The sequence below is a fragment of the Microtus oregoni genome, unplaced genomic scaffold, assembly GCF_018167655.1.
Source record: "Microtus oregoni isolate MIOR12 unplaced genomic scaffold, Mior012 000014F_ref0000157, whole genome shotgun sequence".
Classification (NCBI taxonomy): domain Eukaryota; kingdom Metazoa; phylum Chordata; class Mammalia; order Rodentia; family Cricetidae; genus Microtus; species Microtus oregoni.
The window spans coordinates 50,539,066-50,554,008 of NW_024543073.1; the positions used below are offsets into that span (position 1 = coordinate 50,539,066).

Genomic DNA, 14,943 nt, shown 5'->3' on the forward strand with positions numbered 1-14,943 from the left:
GAGCTGTGTCTACAGGGCCACCTTACCCAACTTGGCCATTTTTGTACATTTTGAAGTAGACAATCAATACGTTATGCACAACTGGTATAGCAACATGATTACTATAAAGGAACTAATTAATCACCGTTACTCATGCTCTCCTGTGGAAAGAAAGAGCAGTTTGAATTTCATTTAGTAAAAAAATCTTGAGTCAGTAAACAAAAAATGTGAGCACAAGATGCTGCCCCGAGCTTGCAGGACTTACCCTAATCTCGGTGCCAGCAGAATGACTGTATTTAACATTTGACATTTTGTTCACCGCGGGTCTACTTTTTCCATTGGTATTTTAAAATACTGCATTAGAATATTATCTTGATGATTAATTTCTGAGCTCGAGGAACTCACTCCCTCCAAAGCTGTTTCTGTTTTACCGTCCCCGGCTGGAGCTGACCTATCTTTTGGGGAAACTGAGATCCGGAGCGGCGGGGAGCTCTGGGGACAGGCTGTCGCTGACCTTTGCTTATCGTTCGTCCTCTCATTAAATCCCCGTCTGCCAGAGACCTTTCTGCCGCCTGCGTGGTCGAGATAGCGGCGCGGCCAGGCTGTGACATTTTAGAGGTTCCGACTCGCCCAGCACCAGCCCCTGCCTCGCCACCCTCTAGGACTGGGAGAACGCGTCTGTGACGTCATCGAATTCCGAGTCCGGCCTCCGCCGCTGACGTCACAGAAGGGCAGCGCTGAGTCGCAGCGTTCCTTAGGGGACGTGAGCGTGAGAGGCCAGAAAGTGGCCCAGCAAGGAGGAAGTCTTGCGGTTCCCATCAGTACGTAGGAGCAGAACTACAACTCCCAACGCTCCCTGCACCTGTGCAAGAGAGCGCGACAAACTTTTGGACGAGATTGCTATTTCCTTGGTCCAACCAGAAGGCCGACTTTAGAGCGTCATCCCACCCCTCTGTAATTCTCAGAGCTGCTTCCTCGCGCGAGTGACGGGCTTCGCTGCCTTCTAGGGTTCAGATTCCTCTGACAGACGTCCGAACCGAGGAATCCGAGCTCGGAGAAGTCCAGAGGGTGTTGAAAAGCGTGAACGGTAGCCAATAGCATGCTGCAAGGGTCCGGCGCCGTCCAATCGCTGCTCTGGAGCCCCGCCCCGACGCGTGACGCAGTAGGGTGGGTAGCAACAGTTGCCCCGGTGAGGGAAACGGAGGCGCCATAGCCACGGTAGTCGTGGCGACCAAGCAACCCAGCAACGCCAGTCAACAACAACAACCGAGGCCGCCCCCCGCCCCCACGCCCCCGGCCCGGCCTGGGGACCCCGGCGCGCTCGGTCCCCTCTGCACAGCGCCCACGCACCTCCTCAAAGCCTTCCGCGGACACAAGTGCGGAGAAGCCGAGGTAACCGGGGCAGCGCCTGGCAAGCTGGGCGCGCCGGGGCGGGCAGCGGGGCCCGCGCGGCGCCTGTCGCTTGAGTACAGTCCTGAGGGAAGGGGCGGGCGGTCAAAATGGCGGCGCCGACTGTCGGGACCGTGGGGGAGGGGGCCGGGGTTCGGCCCCGGCGACACCACCCGCCCCCGGCCCCGCAGTCCGGCCCCCGCGAGGGCGGGTGCTCGCAGGCCGCGGGCGAGTGGAGGTCGGGCGGCTGGGGCGGGGGGCAGGGGGGGCGCATTTATGTGTCGGGAGGTGCGGTGAGGCGGGCCTATGGAGGCTGGACCAATGACAGCGTGCGGAGGCGGGGCCTGACCGGAGGTGGGCGGAGTCTAGCGTCCCTCCGCCCTCGGAGTCGGGTGCGGCCGCCGCCGCCAGGACAGTCCATAGAGGAGAGGCCGCTTGGTAGCCTACCTGCCTAAGATTTAGAACTTGGCCGTTCAACGATTCCAGTTTAGGCCTTTGTTTTTCTTCCTATAAAATGGGAAGAAGTGTCGCCATCCCCTTCATTATAGAAATTCCTAATTCCTTCTGGGAATTTTACAAGGGCTCATCCTTGAATCTCTCTCTCTCTGTCTCTCTCTCTCTCACTCTCTCTCTCTCTCTCTCTCTCTCTCTCTCACACACACACACACACACACACACACACACACACACGTCTACTGTTTCTCAGTAAGATTTGATAAATTGTTAGTATTGATTGCAGAATGACCTCCACTTCTAAACCCGGGAGGAGGCGGAGATGGTCAACTTCCAGTCAGACTGTCTTTAGCCTGGGGAATTTAGTTGTCAGAAGTTGAAGCTCCGGCTGGAGAGAAGTGATCTTAGACCACAGATTTAGAGGATCTGAAATTGTCTGCGGTGTCATCTCAGCCGTGCGGTGGCGCAGTTGTGGGGCTCTTGTTTCTGGAGACTGGACTTTTCTCCCTAGCCATTAAGGTCTTGTGGAAATAGCAGAGCCAATGGAGCTGTCGTGGATTCCTTAAGTCACATCTCCTGACCTGCCACATGTTTCTGTCAAGTCAGTATCCAGAGCTCAGAGGTTATAAGGTGGTACCCGTCCCACATGGGCAGGAGTAGATGCCATGTCAGAGCCAAGGGGACACAGTCAGTGCGCGGCCTTTGCAGCTGCTTTTTCGGGGGTGGGTGCAGAAGTAGACCAGCCACGGCAGTTCTTACTGGCTGTGTGCTGTTCCTTGATTTGCATTCCAGCTGGCACTGGTGTACACGGCAGCCGATAAGAAGACTGACTTTTCCATTGGAAATTAAGCAGGGAAGTGTGAGCTCCCTCTTAGGGGGACTTTTCCTACTCTCTTCAAAGTTAAGATTGTGCACATTAACTTTCAGGAAGATGCTGGGGTTTGCTAGGTTGGTTTAAAAAAGAAAAGTAAAAAAAAAAAGTCTTCAGTTTTTCAAGACAGGGTTTCTCTGTGTAACAGCCCTAGCTATCCTGGAACTAGCTCTGTAGACCAGGCTGGCCTGGAACTCACAGAGATCCTCTGCCTCCCAAGTGCTGGGATTAAAGGCGTGCACCACCACGGCCCAGCTTTGATTCTGGTTTCATCAACTGCTTGGACATCCTTCCCAGCTGTTCTCACAGTCGTTGGTCCCGCAAGAGCCTTTTGACTGGGGAAGGCTGGTACTGCCTCAGTTTCTCTTTACCTAAAACAGTTTCTCTCTAGCTATGTGTTCTTGGGTGAATAATATCACATTTTTTAGACCTCCATGTGCCCTCATCTAGGGACACACCTCATTTGAGCTTTATAGATTACTGTATATGGATCCCATGAAATGTATCACACGTCAAATACAGAGTAGTGCTCAAATGATATCACTTCCTGTCTACCCTCGGAATTAGCTGGTGTTTTATTTTTATCGTTTTGTATGAGAGAGAAGGCTGATGCTATGAGTTGGCAACAGGAAGCTGAAGACCAGGGATGCAGCTTTTTTTTCTCTTTTCTCTTGGGGGATTGACCTAAGTCACCCCCAAACTAGGAGAGTGCTCTGCATTGTGCTATACACCCAGCCCTATTTTTTCTTTTTCAAGTTTTTAAATGTTTACTTTTTATTGATTTGTGTGTGCACACATGAGCACTCGCGTGTTAAAGCATGCACGTGCAGGCAGAGGACTGCCAGAGGGAACGAGTTCTATCCTTTTACCAGGTAGATCCGTGGGCTTGAACGCGTCGTCAGGCTTGATAGCAGGCCTTTACATGATAAGTCATCTTTATTTTTTCCCCTCTGAGACAGGGTTTTTCTGTAGTTTTGGAGCCTGCCCTGGAGCTAGCTCTTGTAGACCAGGCTGGACTCGAACTCACAGAGATCCGCCTGCCTCTGCCTCCCAAGTGCTGGGATTAAAGGCGTGCGCCACCACCGCCCGGCCTATGATAAGTCATCTTAATGGTCCATTTTACTTTATTTTGAGACATGGCCTTGCTAAGTTGACCAGGCAGGCCTTGAACTTGTGAGCCCCCTTGGTTAGCTTCCTGAGTAGCTGAGATGACCAGCCTGTGCCACCAGGCCAGACTAAGAGCTCCACGTTCTGTGAAATGTTGCCCATTTTGCTTGCACACGAGTGGCTTTTGTTTCTGAGAGTATTCAGGAAAAAAAAGTGCTGTCTGAGTAGAGACCTTGGCTCAGCTACAGCTCTCGAGGACTGAGCAGTGCTGTGGAGAAGGTAGGAAGAGTATTTTTGAACAAGGACTCGTGTTTTTCCATGAGCCCTGAACTAGAGAGGGTCTCGTGTACAGTCCTGTTGTGAACCAGGAAGGATGGCAGTCCAGCAGGGTCAGCCGGCACCTGCTACTGCAGAGACTGTAACCTCCACCCAGAAGTAAGCAGTCAGTGGAGTGCAGCCAGCCCGCCTTCCACACTCGCTAGCCCTGTCTTTATTCAGCTGCATATGTCCAATGCACCATGACAGCTGAGTTCCTTGGGGGCTTGGAACTCAGTGTAGAACACCTGCCTAGTGAGTATAAGACCCTGCCTTCCAGCCCTAGCACTGCAGAAAAGAAAAAAAAAGGGTTGAACTCCCAACATATGCCCATCAGTGCTCTAGGATTGGGGTAAAAGGGAACCCTTATGAGCTTACTCAGGAGGGAGGAGAAACTGGGGAGTAAACCAGTGGCTATACAGTGGGGAGAACATGGAAGGAGTACTGAGTGGCCGACACACCGTGACCAGGGGAAGTGGTCTGAAGTTAAGTAGCTGGGATTGGGACAGGGTCAGAAGCAAGTATATAAGTTGGGGGGGGGGGCGTGCAAAGGCCGAGGCAGGAGGGAATGGGAGCATTATTAGACCAAGATCCAGGGGACAAGACACACATGGTCTGAGGGGACGGGTCCTGAAGGCCCCACAGTCATGAGAAGGATCGTGAGTGGTATATGTTCTCTGATGAGACATGGGACAGGACAGGCGCTCAGCGGATCCTGAGGACAGTGCTCCAGGGCCCCAGTGAAGGTGGAGAAGTGGCCAGCCCAGGAGATGTGTCAAATGCCAAGGGCGGGGTGCACCAATACTGACCTTTCCTACTGCCTTCCACACTGTTCCCTTACCAGTGCTGCTGCACAGAGGAGCTGAGTAGAGGAGGTGTTCTCTCCCTTTCTTGTGAACCATTTGGTTCTGGAGTCTGACATTTGTGACCTGTTCTACTGGCTGTTGCCTGTGTTTGATAATGGGTCTACTTCCCCTTACAGAGGCTAGGCTGCTTTCTGTGGTCTGGAACCTCCTGCCCTGCTGACTGTGTATGGGTAAGAATGATTTTTTGGGATGACTGGAAAAATTCAAAAGAATACTTTATCATGTGAATATTTTATAAATTTCATGACATGAAAAATTACAAAGTGCAAGTCTGTGTCTCCCGTCGCTTTTCTTGCCCCTCGTCTGCACATCTGCTCACCTGTTGCACCACCACTGTATTGGCAAAGTCAGGTGGATACCAACAGACACTGTCTGCCCACAGAACCAAACAGTCACTCTCATCTCAGGGAATGGGTTCAGATGCTGGTTCAGCAGATCACTGACAGAAAGCAGGTGGGCTTCCTGCAGGTACCTTTTCCTTTTACTACCTTCCATGAAACACGTGCATGGGAAATGTGTGATTCGTTCCCCTGCAGAGAGCCCCTAACTTGACCCTTGCTCATGTGGGAGGGATGGGTGAGTCCTTAGAGAAGGCACCAGGAGCACAGACTTTTGGAGCCCTTTCCTGTCAGAGAGCAACAGCCTCTGCAGCAGCCCGGGCAAGAGAGGTGGTCCTGGACATGGGGGACTAGTTAAAATATATTTGGGGCCACCCCAGACTCTGAGCAGTGAAACTCATGGATCTGCATGTTAGCCACCTCCCCAGGGGCTGCTGTGAAGTGCATGCATAGCTGGGAATGGATGGTAGTGGCAGCTCACGTGATCACGTTGGATTTTTACAGTGATCCCATGAACCCAGGTTACAGATGGACAGATGGGTAAACTAAGACACAGATGGCCCAGCACCAGGTAGTTCCAGGGCTACACTGGCTGTCACACACACACACACACACACACACACACACACACACACACACACAAGGAGTGGTGGAAGCCCTGTTCCTTGGAATCACTTTTGTCTCTGGGGACTGTGCTACAGATGTCCTTAGTGCTTTGCCCAGGCTTCCCTTCCTCTCTCTCTTTCTCTCTTCCGTTTTTTGGGGTGGGGTGGGTGCTGTTGAGAGTAGAACCCAGGGCCTGTTGTGCAGGCATGGCCACAGCTCAACAGTGGGGGCTGCTCTCCTCCACTCCACAGGGAAACAGTGGAGGAGCTCCCGCAAAGCCACCCAATGCCTGAGTTTACCACCTGAGGGTGAAGCCCGGATCCCTGGAGAGGCAGGCACGGGGAGAGGGAAGCATGTTGAGGCTGCGCTGTCAGTGGCCCCTGTTGGGTGCTAGGCTGACTCCCTGGATCTGGCTTAGGTCGGTAGCGGGACCTCTGGTGGAAAGCACAGAGAAGGTGTTGTCTACTGAGTGTTAGAAGGAATTAATGTCCAGGCTGGGGTTCTGGGCTAGTGTTTACTGGTGCTGAGAGCACCCAGCAGTGTTAGCACGAGCCTCAGGACTGAGTCAAGTTGGTGACGGACCGATGCATGGGTTCGTAGTGCTAAGGCTGGGGCAGTAGCTCAGTCTGGCTCCCAGCCTTCCGCTTGGAGACCTCACTCTAGGTCAGCCTGCTGACATGGCGTGTGTGGCACAGTGGTGCCAGAGGTCAGGACCGAAGAGCCTCCCGGTTGGCAGGCTCCCAGCCTGGGTGCTGTGTGATTCAGAGTCACAGCTAGCCTCCAGAGCACAGAGCAGGAAAATACTGGGAATGGGCATCCTCCCAAGGCATTGCCCATCTCATGCTAGGATAAGCCCCGTACCAGCCAGGAAAGCTGCACTGGCCAGCGAGACCAGCCACTCCTGCCTCAGAAGCACCCCCACCCTGAGCTTGCAGTTTCTGCCAGGACCTGTGAATGGCATCCTGCTGTTACACAGGGCTCTGAGGCAAATTTCTCTGTGACTTGCCTTTTTACCCACGACCTGTCAAGGGCTTAGCGTGCCCACGGTTCAGACAGCCCTGCCACTTCCCTGCTGTGTGGCCTGGGGCCAGCACCTTATCTTCTCTGAACTTCAGCTCAGCTGGCAAACTCAGTCTGATTCACTGTGGTGGTTGCAGATCTAAAATGGGTGTGTGATGGATGTCAGCTTGACTGATCTGGAATGTGCGTGTGCAGCAGGAGGCCAGGAGATGCCCAGTTAAAGGTAGTATAGTAGCAAATGCCATTCCAGAGGCTAGGCAGAGGGTCACAAACTCACGGTTAGCGTGGACTACACAGGGAGGGCCTGTTGCAAAGGACAAGTGCTAAAGATTGGATGGCTTCCGGGTAGAATGTTTGCTTATCGTGTGCAAGGTCCTGGGTCCTATCCTCAGACACCAAAAGAAAAGAGATCCTAGCACTAGGAAGGCAGAGCCAGGCAGATCTCTGTGAGTTCAAAGCCAGCCTGGTCTACAATGTGAGTTCAGGACAGCCAGGGTTACATAGTGAGATCCTGTCTCAAAGGGGAGAGGTGTTCACTGGGCTTGATGGTGAGAGGAATAACATAGGTGCTCTAGAGTGTAGCACGAGCAATAAAAACCCAGGGACAGATATTGGGGTTCAATCTGAAGGTCAGAAAAGCAAAACAGCCAGCCACTGGCTTTTACCTCTACCTCAGTCTGAAATGGCGATCCTGCCTCCAGGAATCTCAGAATGAGACTGAATGAGAGCTGTCTCCTCCCATCTTATATTCCTCTCTAGGGCTGGGATTAAAGGCGTGCACCACTACCACCTGGTTTCTGTGGCAAACTAGTGTGGCTACTGGGATTAAAGGTGTGTGTCACTACTGTCTGGTCTGTAAGGCTGACTAGTGGGGCTGTTGTTTTACTCTCTGATCTTCAGGCAAGCTTTATTTATTAAAATACAAATGAAATATCACTACATTTCCCCTTTTTGTCAAATAAAAAAAAGGCTATAACTGATATAAGTGTAAGAAAACTATATACAATAAATACAATGACTATATACAATATATACAGGCAATAAATACATCAACAATGGCTAGGCAACAACAGCGCAATTTCCGTCTACACTAGAGGCCACTGACATTCCCAAGCCTGACCCAGGTGACAGTCGTGCCATTTGTGGAGAGGAACACAGAATCACTTGCAGTCTGGAAAGTTGTCCCAAGCATAACCTGAGGCACTGTGGGCATGCTCAGATGGCAGGGGGTGGAAGACAAGGGCAACAGCCACAGCTCAGGATGAGGGCAGGGAATCCTGACTCTGTCTCCTCCCAGATCCCCTACAGGGATGGTCCATTGTATCTAGCCAGAGATTTAATCAAGTTAACCCAAAGACATCTCCAGGGAGCTGGGAGCTGGCCCTGTTTTCCTCTGCTGGTAGATTAATTCTTTTCTTCTTTTGTTTTTTTTCTCTCTCCCCCACTTTTCTTCTCAAGGAAGAGGAAAACAGCCTTATTTATTATCATTCACTGTTGGCATGGCAACACAGTCCTATGTTACTGAGCTACAGGCAGCCCCACAAGCGTCCCAGCCGCCACAAGCCCCACCCCAGGCCCTGCCCCAGCCACCACCCCCAGCAGCACCCCAGCCTCCTGCTGCAGCAACTCCCCAGCCCCAGTATGTCACCGAGCTGCAGAGCCCCCCGCCGCAGACGCAGACGCAGCCTCCGGGCAGCCAGAAGCAGTATGTGGCCGAGCTTCCAGCTGCCCCTGCGCCCTCACAGCCTGCCACGCCTGCCCCATCCCCTGTGGCTCAGCAGTACATCGTGGTCACCGTCTCGGGTAAGTTCACACCCACATTCATGGAGAACGCTTGGAAAATCTCTGGGAGGAGTTCTGAGGAGCATCCAGGGATCTTCTCTGGGGCTTCCTGTGGGATTTGGGGCATCTTTGGGCAAAGGCAGTCAGGTCAAGCAGAGATACTTCTGTGTCCCACTGAGATGTTCCTGTTTTTAATCTGTCCCCAGAAAAGATGGGATGATGAAATTCAATTTGCACACACCTGCAAAAGCTGGGATGCCCACCAGCCCTGGGCCTCTCTGCCTAGGTTTTCTTGCTGATACAGGGACCATTATGGCTTCTCTGTCTAGGGCCATGTGAGAGGTGCTTAAAAGGCTGGTCTAGAGGGGTCCTTGAGAGGACTGTCTAGATGGCTGTGATGTGTCCCCTCTCTTTCCTGGGGGCCAAGCAAGCTCCTGTGTCCATGACCCTTGTGCCATGGAAAAAGTCTAATGCCACAGCATGAGAATGGGGAAGAAAAGGGAAGGCTAGAATCAAGAGAAAAACCCAACCACTGCAGGTGGCCCATCCTGGCCCAGCGCCCTAGGTCTGCTTTGTACCTCTGGGGTGTCATTACAGGTCCCCATCCTCTGTCCCTTTCCCCCTTCCCTTCTTGGGAAACAGGGGAAGGAGGAAGGTGCTGCACTCACTCACACGTGCCCAGTGTGGTACTTTATCCTTGCCGTGTGCCCTGCACTCACGCACACGTGCCCAGTGTGGTACTTTATCCTTGCCGTGTGCCCTGCACTCACGCACACGTGCCCAGTGTGGTACTTTATCCTTGCCGTGTGCCCTGCACTCACGCACACGTGCCCAGTGTGGTACTTTATCCTTGCCGTGTGCCCTGCACTCACGCACACGTGCCCAGTGTGGTACTTTATCCTTGCCGTGTGCCCTGCACTCACGCACACGTGCCCAGTGTGGTACTTTATCCTTGCCGTGTGCCCTGCACTCACGCACACGTGCCCAGTGTGGTACTTTATCCTTGCCATGTGCCCTGCACTCTTTCTGCAGTGCCTGAGCGTGCAGCTGACCTTAGTGGGATCAGGTACTGGCCCAGGTACCCCAGCCTCTCCTGCAGAGTCCGCAGCTCCTGCCAGACGTGACCCTTTGTACACATCCCTCCTGCAGCTAAGTTAGACAAACAGCATGTTCACCAGGACCCCTCAGGCTGCCGTCTGCCTGCACCTGCAGTCTACTTCTCAGCCTCTTTTATACTCAGATATTCTTAGAATACTAGCTCTTTCCCTCCTGCTTCCTCGTCCACATGCTCTAGCTGGGGTCCCCATCCTCTCACCACATCAGACTCATTAGTCACTCCGGACTCTTGTTATCCTTGGCCTCTCTAGGCAGTGACAGGCACGCCTACTCCTCTCTGACTGCAGACCTGCTCCGCACACCTGCCCAGATTTCACTCACTCCTCTCATCTTCTTGGTCGCCTCACCTCTGAGCCATAGGCAGATCTCAGGCTCAGGCTGGGCCCCTCTCTGCTCCAGCAATCATGCTCTCATGACCTGAGAGGTGTCATGGCTTCTATTCCCTTCCTTCTTCCCAGAGCTTCACAGACTCTAGACCAGTGCTCTACCAGTGAACTACATCCCCAGCCCTCTTTTTACTTTTTATTTTGAGACAGGGTCTCAGTAAGTAGCCCACACTGGTCCTGAAACTACTCTGTAACCCAGGCAGGCCTTCGCCTTGTCATCCTTTTGCCTGAACCTCGTCAGAAGCTGATGGCAGGGTATGCCACCAGGTCCAACAGTGGCACAGCGAGGGAAGCCAGGCCACAGAGTGGCTTTTAGGTTAGACAGACCTAGGCCACTCTCACTAGCTGCGGGGTGGGGAGCTAGCATGCTACAGAGAACACGGCACGGCACAGCACGTGTCAGGCTAGGCTACAGTATCACTGCCAGGCTCTCACCCCTGGCTCAGACAGTGGCTTGTTGCCTGCTTTGCACAGTGATCCTGGGGAATGTCTTCCCACGGTCTCACTTCTGGCAGGAGAGAGCCCATCCCTACAAAGGACCCTGCCGCCTCCTGAGCTCTGAGGAAGAGGAAAGGCTGCTACCTTCTAGCTTCTGTGTCAGGGTCTTCCTAATCCCTTTCCCAGGTTGCCCTTGTGAGACAGTCCTTTGAGGAAAGAGAAGCTGAAACAGGGAAGTACCTAGGCCAGCCCCTGGGCCAAGAGCAATCTGGGCTGACCAGGAACCCTGCAGGTTCACTGCAGGGGGAAGGCTGCCCCTTGCCCCTGGAAGCCAGAAGGCAGAAGTAAGCTGAGACCTCCAGCCTGGGCCTGCCATGCTCTGCCCTCAAGTGACTTTGGTGACAATAGGAAGGAAGCTCAGATTTCCCTGGCCAGCCGGTACACATCCATAATCCCTGTCCTCCCCTGAGAGGCCTCCAGAATTTAAGGTGGAAGGAGGTGATGCAGTCTGGGAGGGTGAGGCCAGACTCCTGCTTAGCCTGCAGGAGGCGCTGCAGCCACCCAGGCTTCTCTGCCTCCTTCAGCTCCTGTTTTTCCAGAGCTCAAGAGGGCTGTGCCCACAAGAGGGAAATAGGGCTGCTTGTCAGCATCTTCAGTGAAGGTGGGGAAACTGAGGTCCAAGAAGACACAAGACCCTGGAACAGCAGGGGCCCAGAACCTTGCCCTGAACTTTCAGAAGAGAGGCAGATAGGTCTGTCTACCCTTGGGGGAGAGGGGCCTGGCTGGTGAGGCTGCCAGGGTTCAGCCTCCTGAGCCTGCCTTCAGTTTCCTGAAGAGCTAGCTTGCTGTCTAAGCTGAGAGGTGGCCAGGTAGACAGGTGGGAGAGCCAGGTGCCTGGAGGAAGTAGTGACCACATGAACGAGACAGACTGTCTGAGCCAAGCAGGAGGTGAGCTCTGGCTCCTAACCGTAGCTTCCAGGGCCTCCCTGCCTATGCACATGCCCAGAAGAGAGATGGCTAACAGACACAGCTGTCCCTTGACTCCATCTTTTCCCTTACTTTCCTCCCAGCTCCCCTTCCAAAACACACTAGGAAGCCCTTGGCCCATTCACCCTCCTGGTGTTGATGGGTAGGGGAAAGCCTGGGGCCGTAAGGGCCACCCCAAGGCAGGTGATGACAAGGTGGATAACTGGTTGGAGCAGATCCCCAGGTGTGCAGCTGCGGAGGGTCTGGATCAATGTCCTGTGTAGCTTCCCACCCTGAGCAACAGCAAGTCCATGGGTCTCAGGTCAGCAACCATCCTTGGGCCAGGCCTGACTCCCTGTATTCCAGACAGTGCAGATATGTGGGGGTGGGGAGCCTCTGACTCTAGGCCAGCTTAAATCTCACTCAGATAGGCTGAAGGAGAGGTCCTTCTCAGGGACCTAAAGCAGTTTTAAGGGAAGATTCCAGCAAAATCTAATTACTACTGCTTAGAATTGGTGTAGCTACCTGAGTAGACCTGGGGAGAGCCACAGGAAGTCTGTCCTGACAATGTCCCCACATCTGGCCACATCTGGTGCATACTCAGATGCTTTGAGGCAGACTGGGCTAATCTCCTGGCCTCACCAGGCCCATTTCCTGTGTCCCTTATGGAGAATGAGCTCTATAATTGAAACCTCAACCTTGAAGTGTCTCTGAGGGCCCCAGCTTCCTAAGCCAGTCTGTGTGATCCTACCTAATAAGACCAGCAACTTGAGATTGGTGTGTGGGGTTGGGCCATGTGGGCATTCAGGGAGACCTGGGAACCAGGCCAGGCCCCCCAGCTGGGTGATACAAAGTCTCTGCCACATGCAAATGAGTGAGAAAGGCAAGTACTGGCTCCAAGGGCCCAGAATCTATTAGAGCAGCACCTGGTACACCAGAAACAGTATCAGTATCCACAGCCCTCTGGTTGATAACCCTTGTTGCCATGTAACCCTTCAGCCCTGTGGGGGGCTAGGTAACCTCTCTGGACTCCTACCCCTTGCCCACTGCCAGATCCCAGGAAGATAGACCTGAGGCCTTGGTTCCTTTAGGCTCTACTGGAGACTGAGAACAGTCACATGGCCACCCCAACCTGACTTTGGCCCCTAAACTGCTGTGGAACAAGCTAGGCCACATAGGGGATAGGTCAGATGACAGCCCAGCTTGGGTGAGACTCTTAGCTAGTGTGTCCCTCTCCACTTCCCTGCTGCCCCATGAATCACTTAGCAATATGTGTACGAAACATGACCTGCCTCTGACTGATAGCATCCCTGGGTACCAGCCTTCCTTCTGCCCTGACGCAGCCCCCTCGCAGCTTGCACGAAGCAGATTGTTTACCTGAGGGCATGAAGGCTTTCTGAGCTCATGGCAGGGATTAGCTCCCCAAGGCTGCAGGTATAAAGCCACCTGCATGCTCTGCTGCTCCCGCATTGCTGGCCTCCTGGGCCTGCTGGACAGCAGGGTTGGGAGTAGACAGGGGCACCATGTTCTATGATCCTCTCTTCTTGGCTGCCCGCCAACGTAAGTACTTGCACTTTGGGCTCTAAGCGCCTTGCTACCTCCCCTCCATTCTGGTAGGGGAGGAAGGCTTGGGGCACTTTTGACCATCTTGTCTCCTAAGAAGCCAGGAGAAGCCCAGTGCCTTGGCCCCTCCTGAGCTGTCAGGTTTTGAGCCAGGGAGAGGGGGGTTTAGGCCACTCCCTGTCCATATCCATGGTTCTGTTTTTGTGGGAAACGGGCTCCTCAGACATACAACTTCAGAACAAAGAAAATCAGGGGCCTCATCCCAGATATCAAAGATCCTGGGTCCTCTGGGTCCTCATCCCATCCTGCCACGTTCCTATGATGGATGCTAGGAAAGGCCAGGCCGTCAGAGAGACTTACCTAGATCTAATCTCCATGGGAAGTAGAAAAAGACCAGATCTCCCGAGTAAACTGGGAGCATGGGGGCCTTGGGGGAGGGGAGAGGCAGTGAGGGGAGCAGGGAAAAATGTAAAGCTCAATAAAAACCATTAAAGAAAAGAAAAGAGCAGGCTGGACTTGGAGAGGCCAGGTCCCATTGAGGGTAGACTACAGGCTGCATCGTCCTCTACTGCTGGACTCACTGTTGGAGAGGCAGAGGCAGCACTGACTTCCCAACCTCTTCCCACAGAAGGTGCCCTGCGAGCTAGTGAGACTGTGTCAGAGGCCAGCCCCAGTTCCACAGCAAGCCAGACCGGTGTCCCCACCCAGGTGGTACAGCAGGTGCAGGGCAGCCAGCAGGTAGGACATGGCCTTCGCTGGGGAGAGGGGAGGCAATCTCCCCATTTTCCCAGCCATGAACATCTGTTTACCTGTCTCATCAGGATATGGCAGTAGCCACCCTCTTGGTAAGCAACCCTAGTTCAGCCCCTTTCTTCTGCCTCCACAGCGGCTGCTGGTCCAGGCCAGTGTGCAGGCCAAGCCAGGCCACGTGTCACCCCTGCAGCTTACCAACATCCAGGTGCCACAGCAGGTAAGGCTTCTGCTCTAGCCTTCCAGGGTAGAGAGCCAGTGCCCTGCTGCCAGCCTGCCTAGCTTTGGGCAGTGCTCTCTACAGACAAGATCAGATACCCTAGGGGCTGATGTCCAAGCAGTCTCAGGAGTATTGTACTTATACTGAGAACTGGGGAGGATTGATAGCAGGGAACCTGTGGGTCCAGCCCCAGCCTCTCATAGTCAAGTCCAAGAAGGCCACAGTCTGGTGCTGGGGCCTTTGACCATTTCTAGTTTGTCAGCTCCTATTTGGATTGTGCTAAAATACTGATGCTGCAGCCCAGCACGGGGGGATATTACATGTGCTCTACCACGAAGCCACACCCCAGCCCAGGACAAATATGTGTTCCTCTCTCTTTCTCTTTCTCTCTCTCTCTCTCTCTTTTTTGTTTTAGGGGGGTGTTTTGAGATAGGGTCTCATGTGACCTGAAACTCTGTATGTTGTGGAGTATGACCTTGAACTCCTGATCTTAGGATTGCAGGCATGCACCCACACTGGGCTCTAAAACACATTCCACATGCCTTCTGAGCCAGGAACCAACTCTGGCTTTGCTGTTTGGTTTCAGGGCTCAACAAGCCCTTCACTGCGTATGAGCTTGGGTGACACCTGCTATAGAGTAGAGCCGTAATTGTGCTGTGTTGGGATGAGGGGCAGTTCCTGAGCGCCTAGAACGTTCCTAGTGCTTAGGTGCTCAGTGAGGTTGCTAGGGACTGGCATGGGGCTCAGAGGTGGCAGTGGTGTCTGTGAGGTCCAGGTT

General features: G+C 53.6%; 1 protein-coding gene across 3 annotated transcripts in view; it reads left to right on the forward strand.

The window, feature by feature from the left end:
• Nucleotides 1-1,086: 1,086 nt before the first annotated feature.
• The window catches only part of Rfx1 (regulatory factor X1), a 30,538-nt gene continuing 16,681 nt past the window's right edge, over nucleotides 1,087-14,943 (forward strand). For 2 of the 3 annotated variants that reach the window (XM_041663422.1, XM_041663423.1), the window contains exons 1-4: nucleotides 1,087-1,371; nucleotides 8,403-8,747; nucleotides 13,824-13,933; nucleotides 14,082-14,165. In XM_041663422.1, coding sequence (XP_041519356.1) covers nucleotides 8,444-8,747; nucleotides 13,824-13,933; nucleotides 14,082-14,165 — 498 coding nt within the window. In that variant the 5' untranslated portion in view covers nucleotides 1,087-1,371; nucleotides 8,403-8,443. The remainder of the gene's footprint in view (nucleotides 1,372-8,402; nucleotides 8,748-13,823; nucleotides 13,934-14,081; nucleotides 14,166-14,943) is intronic. The other variant, XM_041663425.1, reaches the window with a different exon arrangement.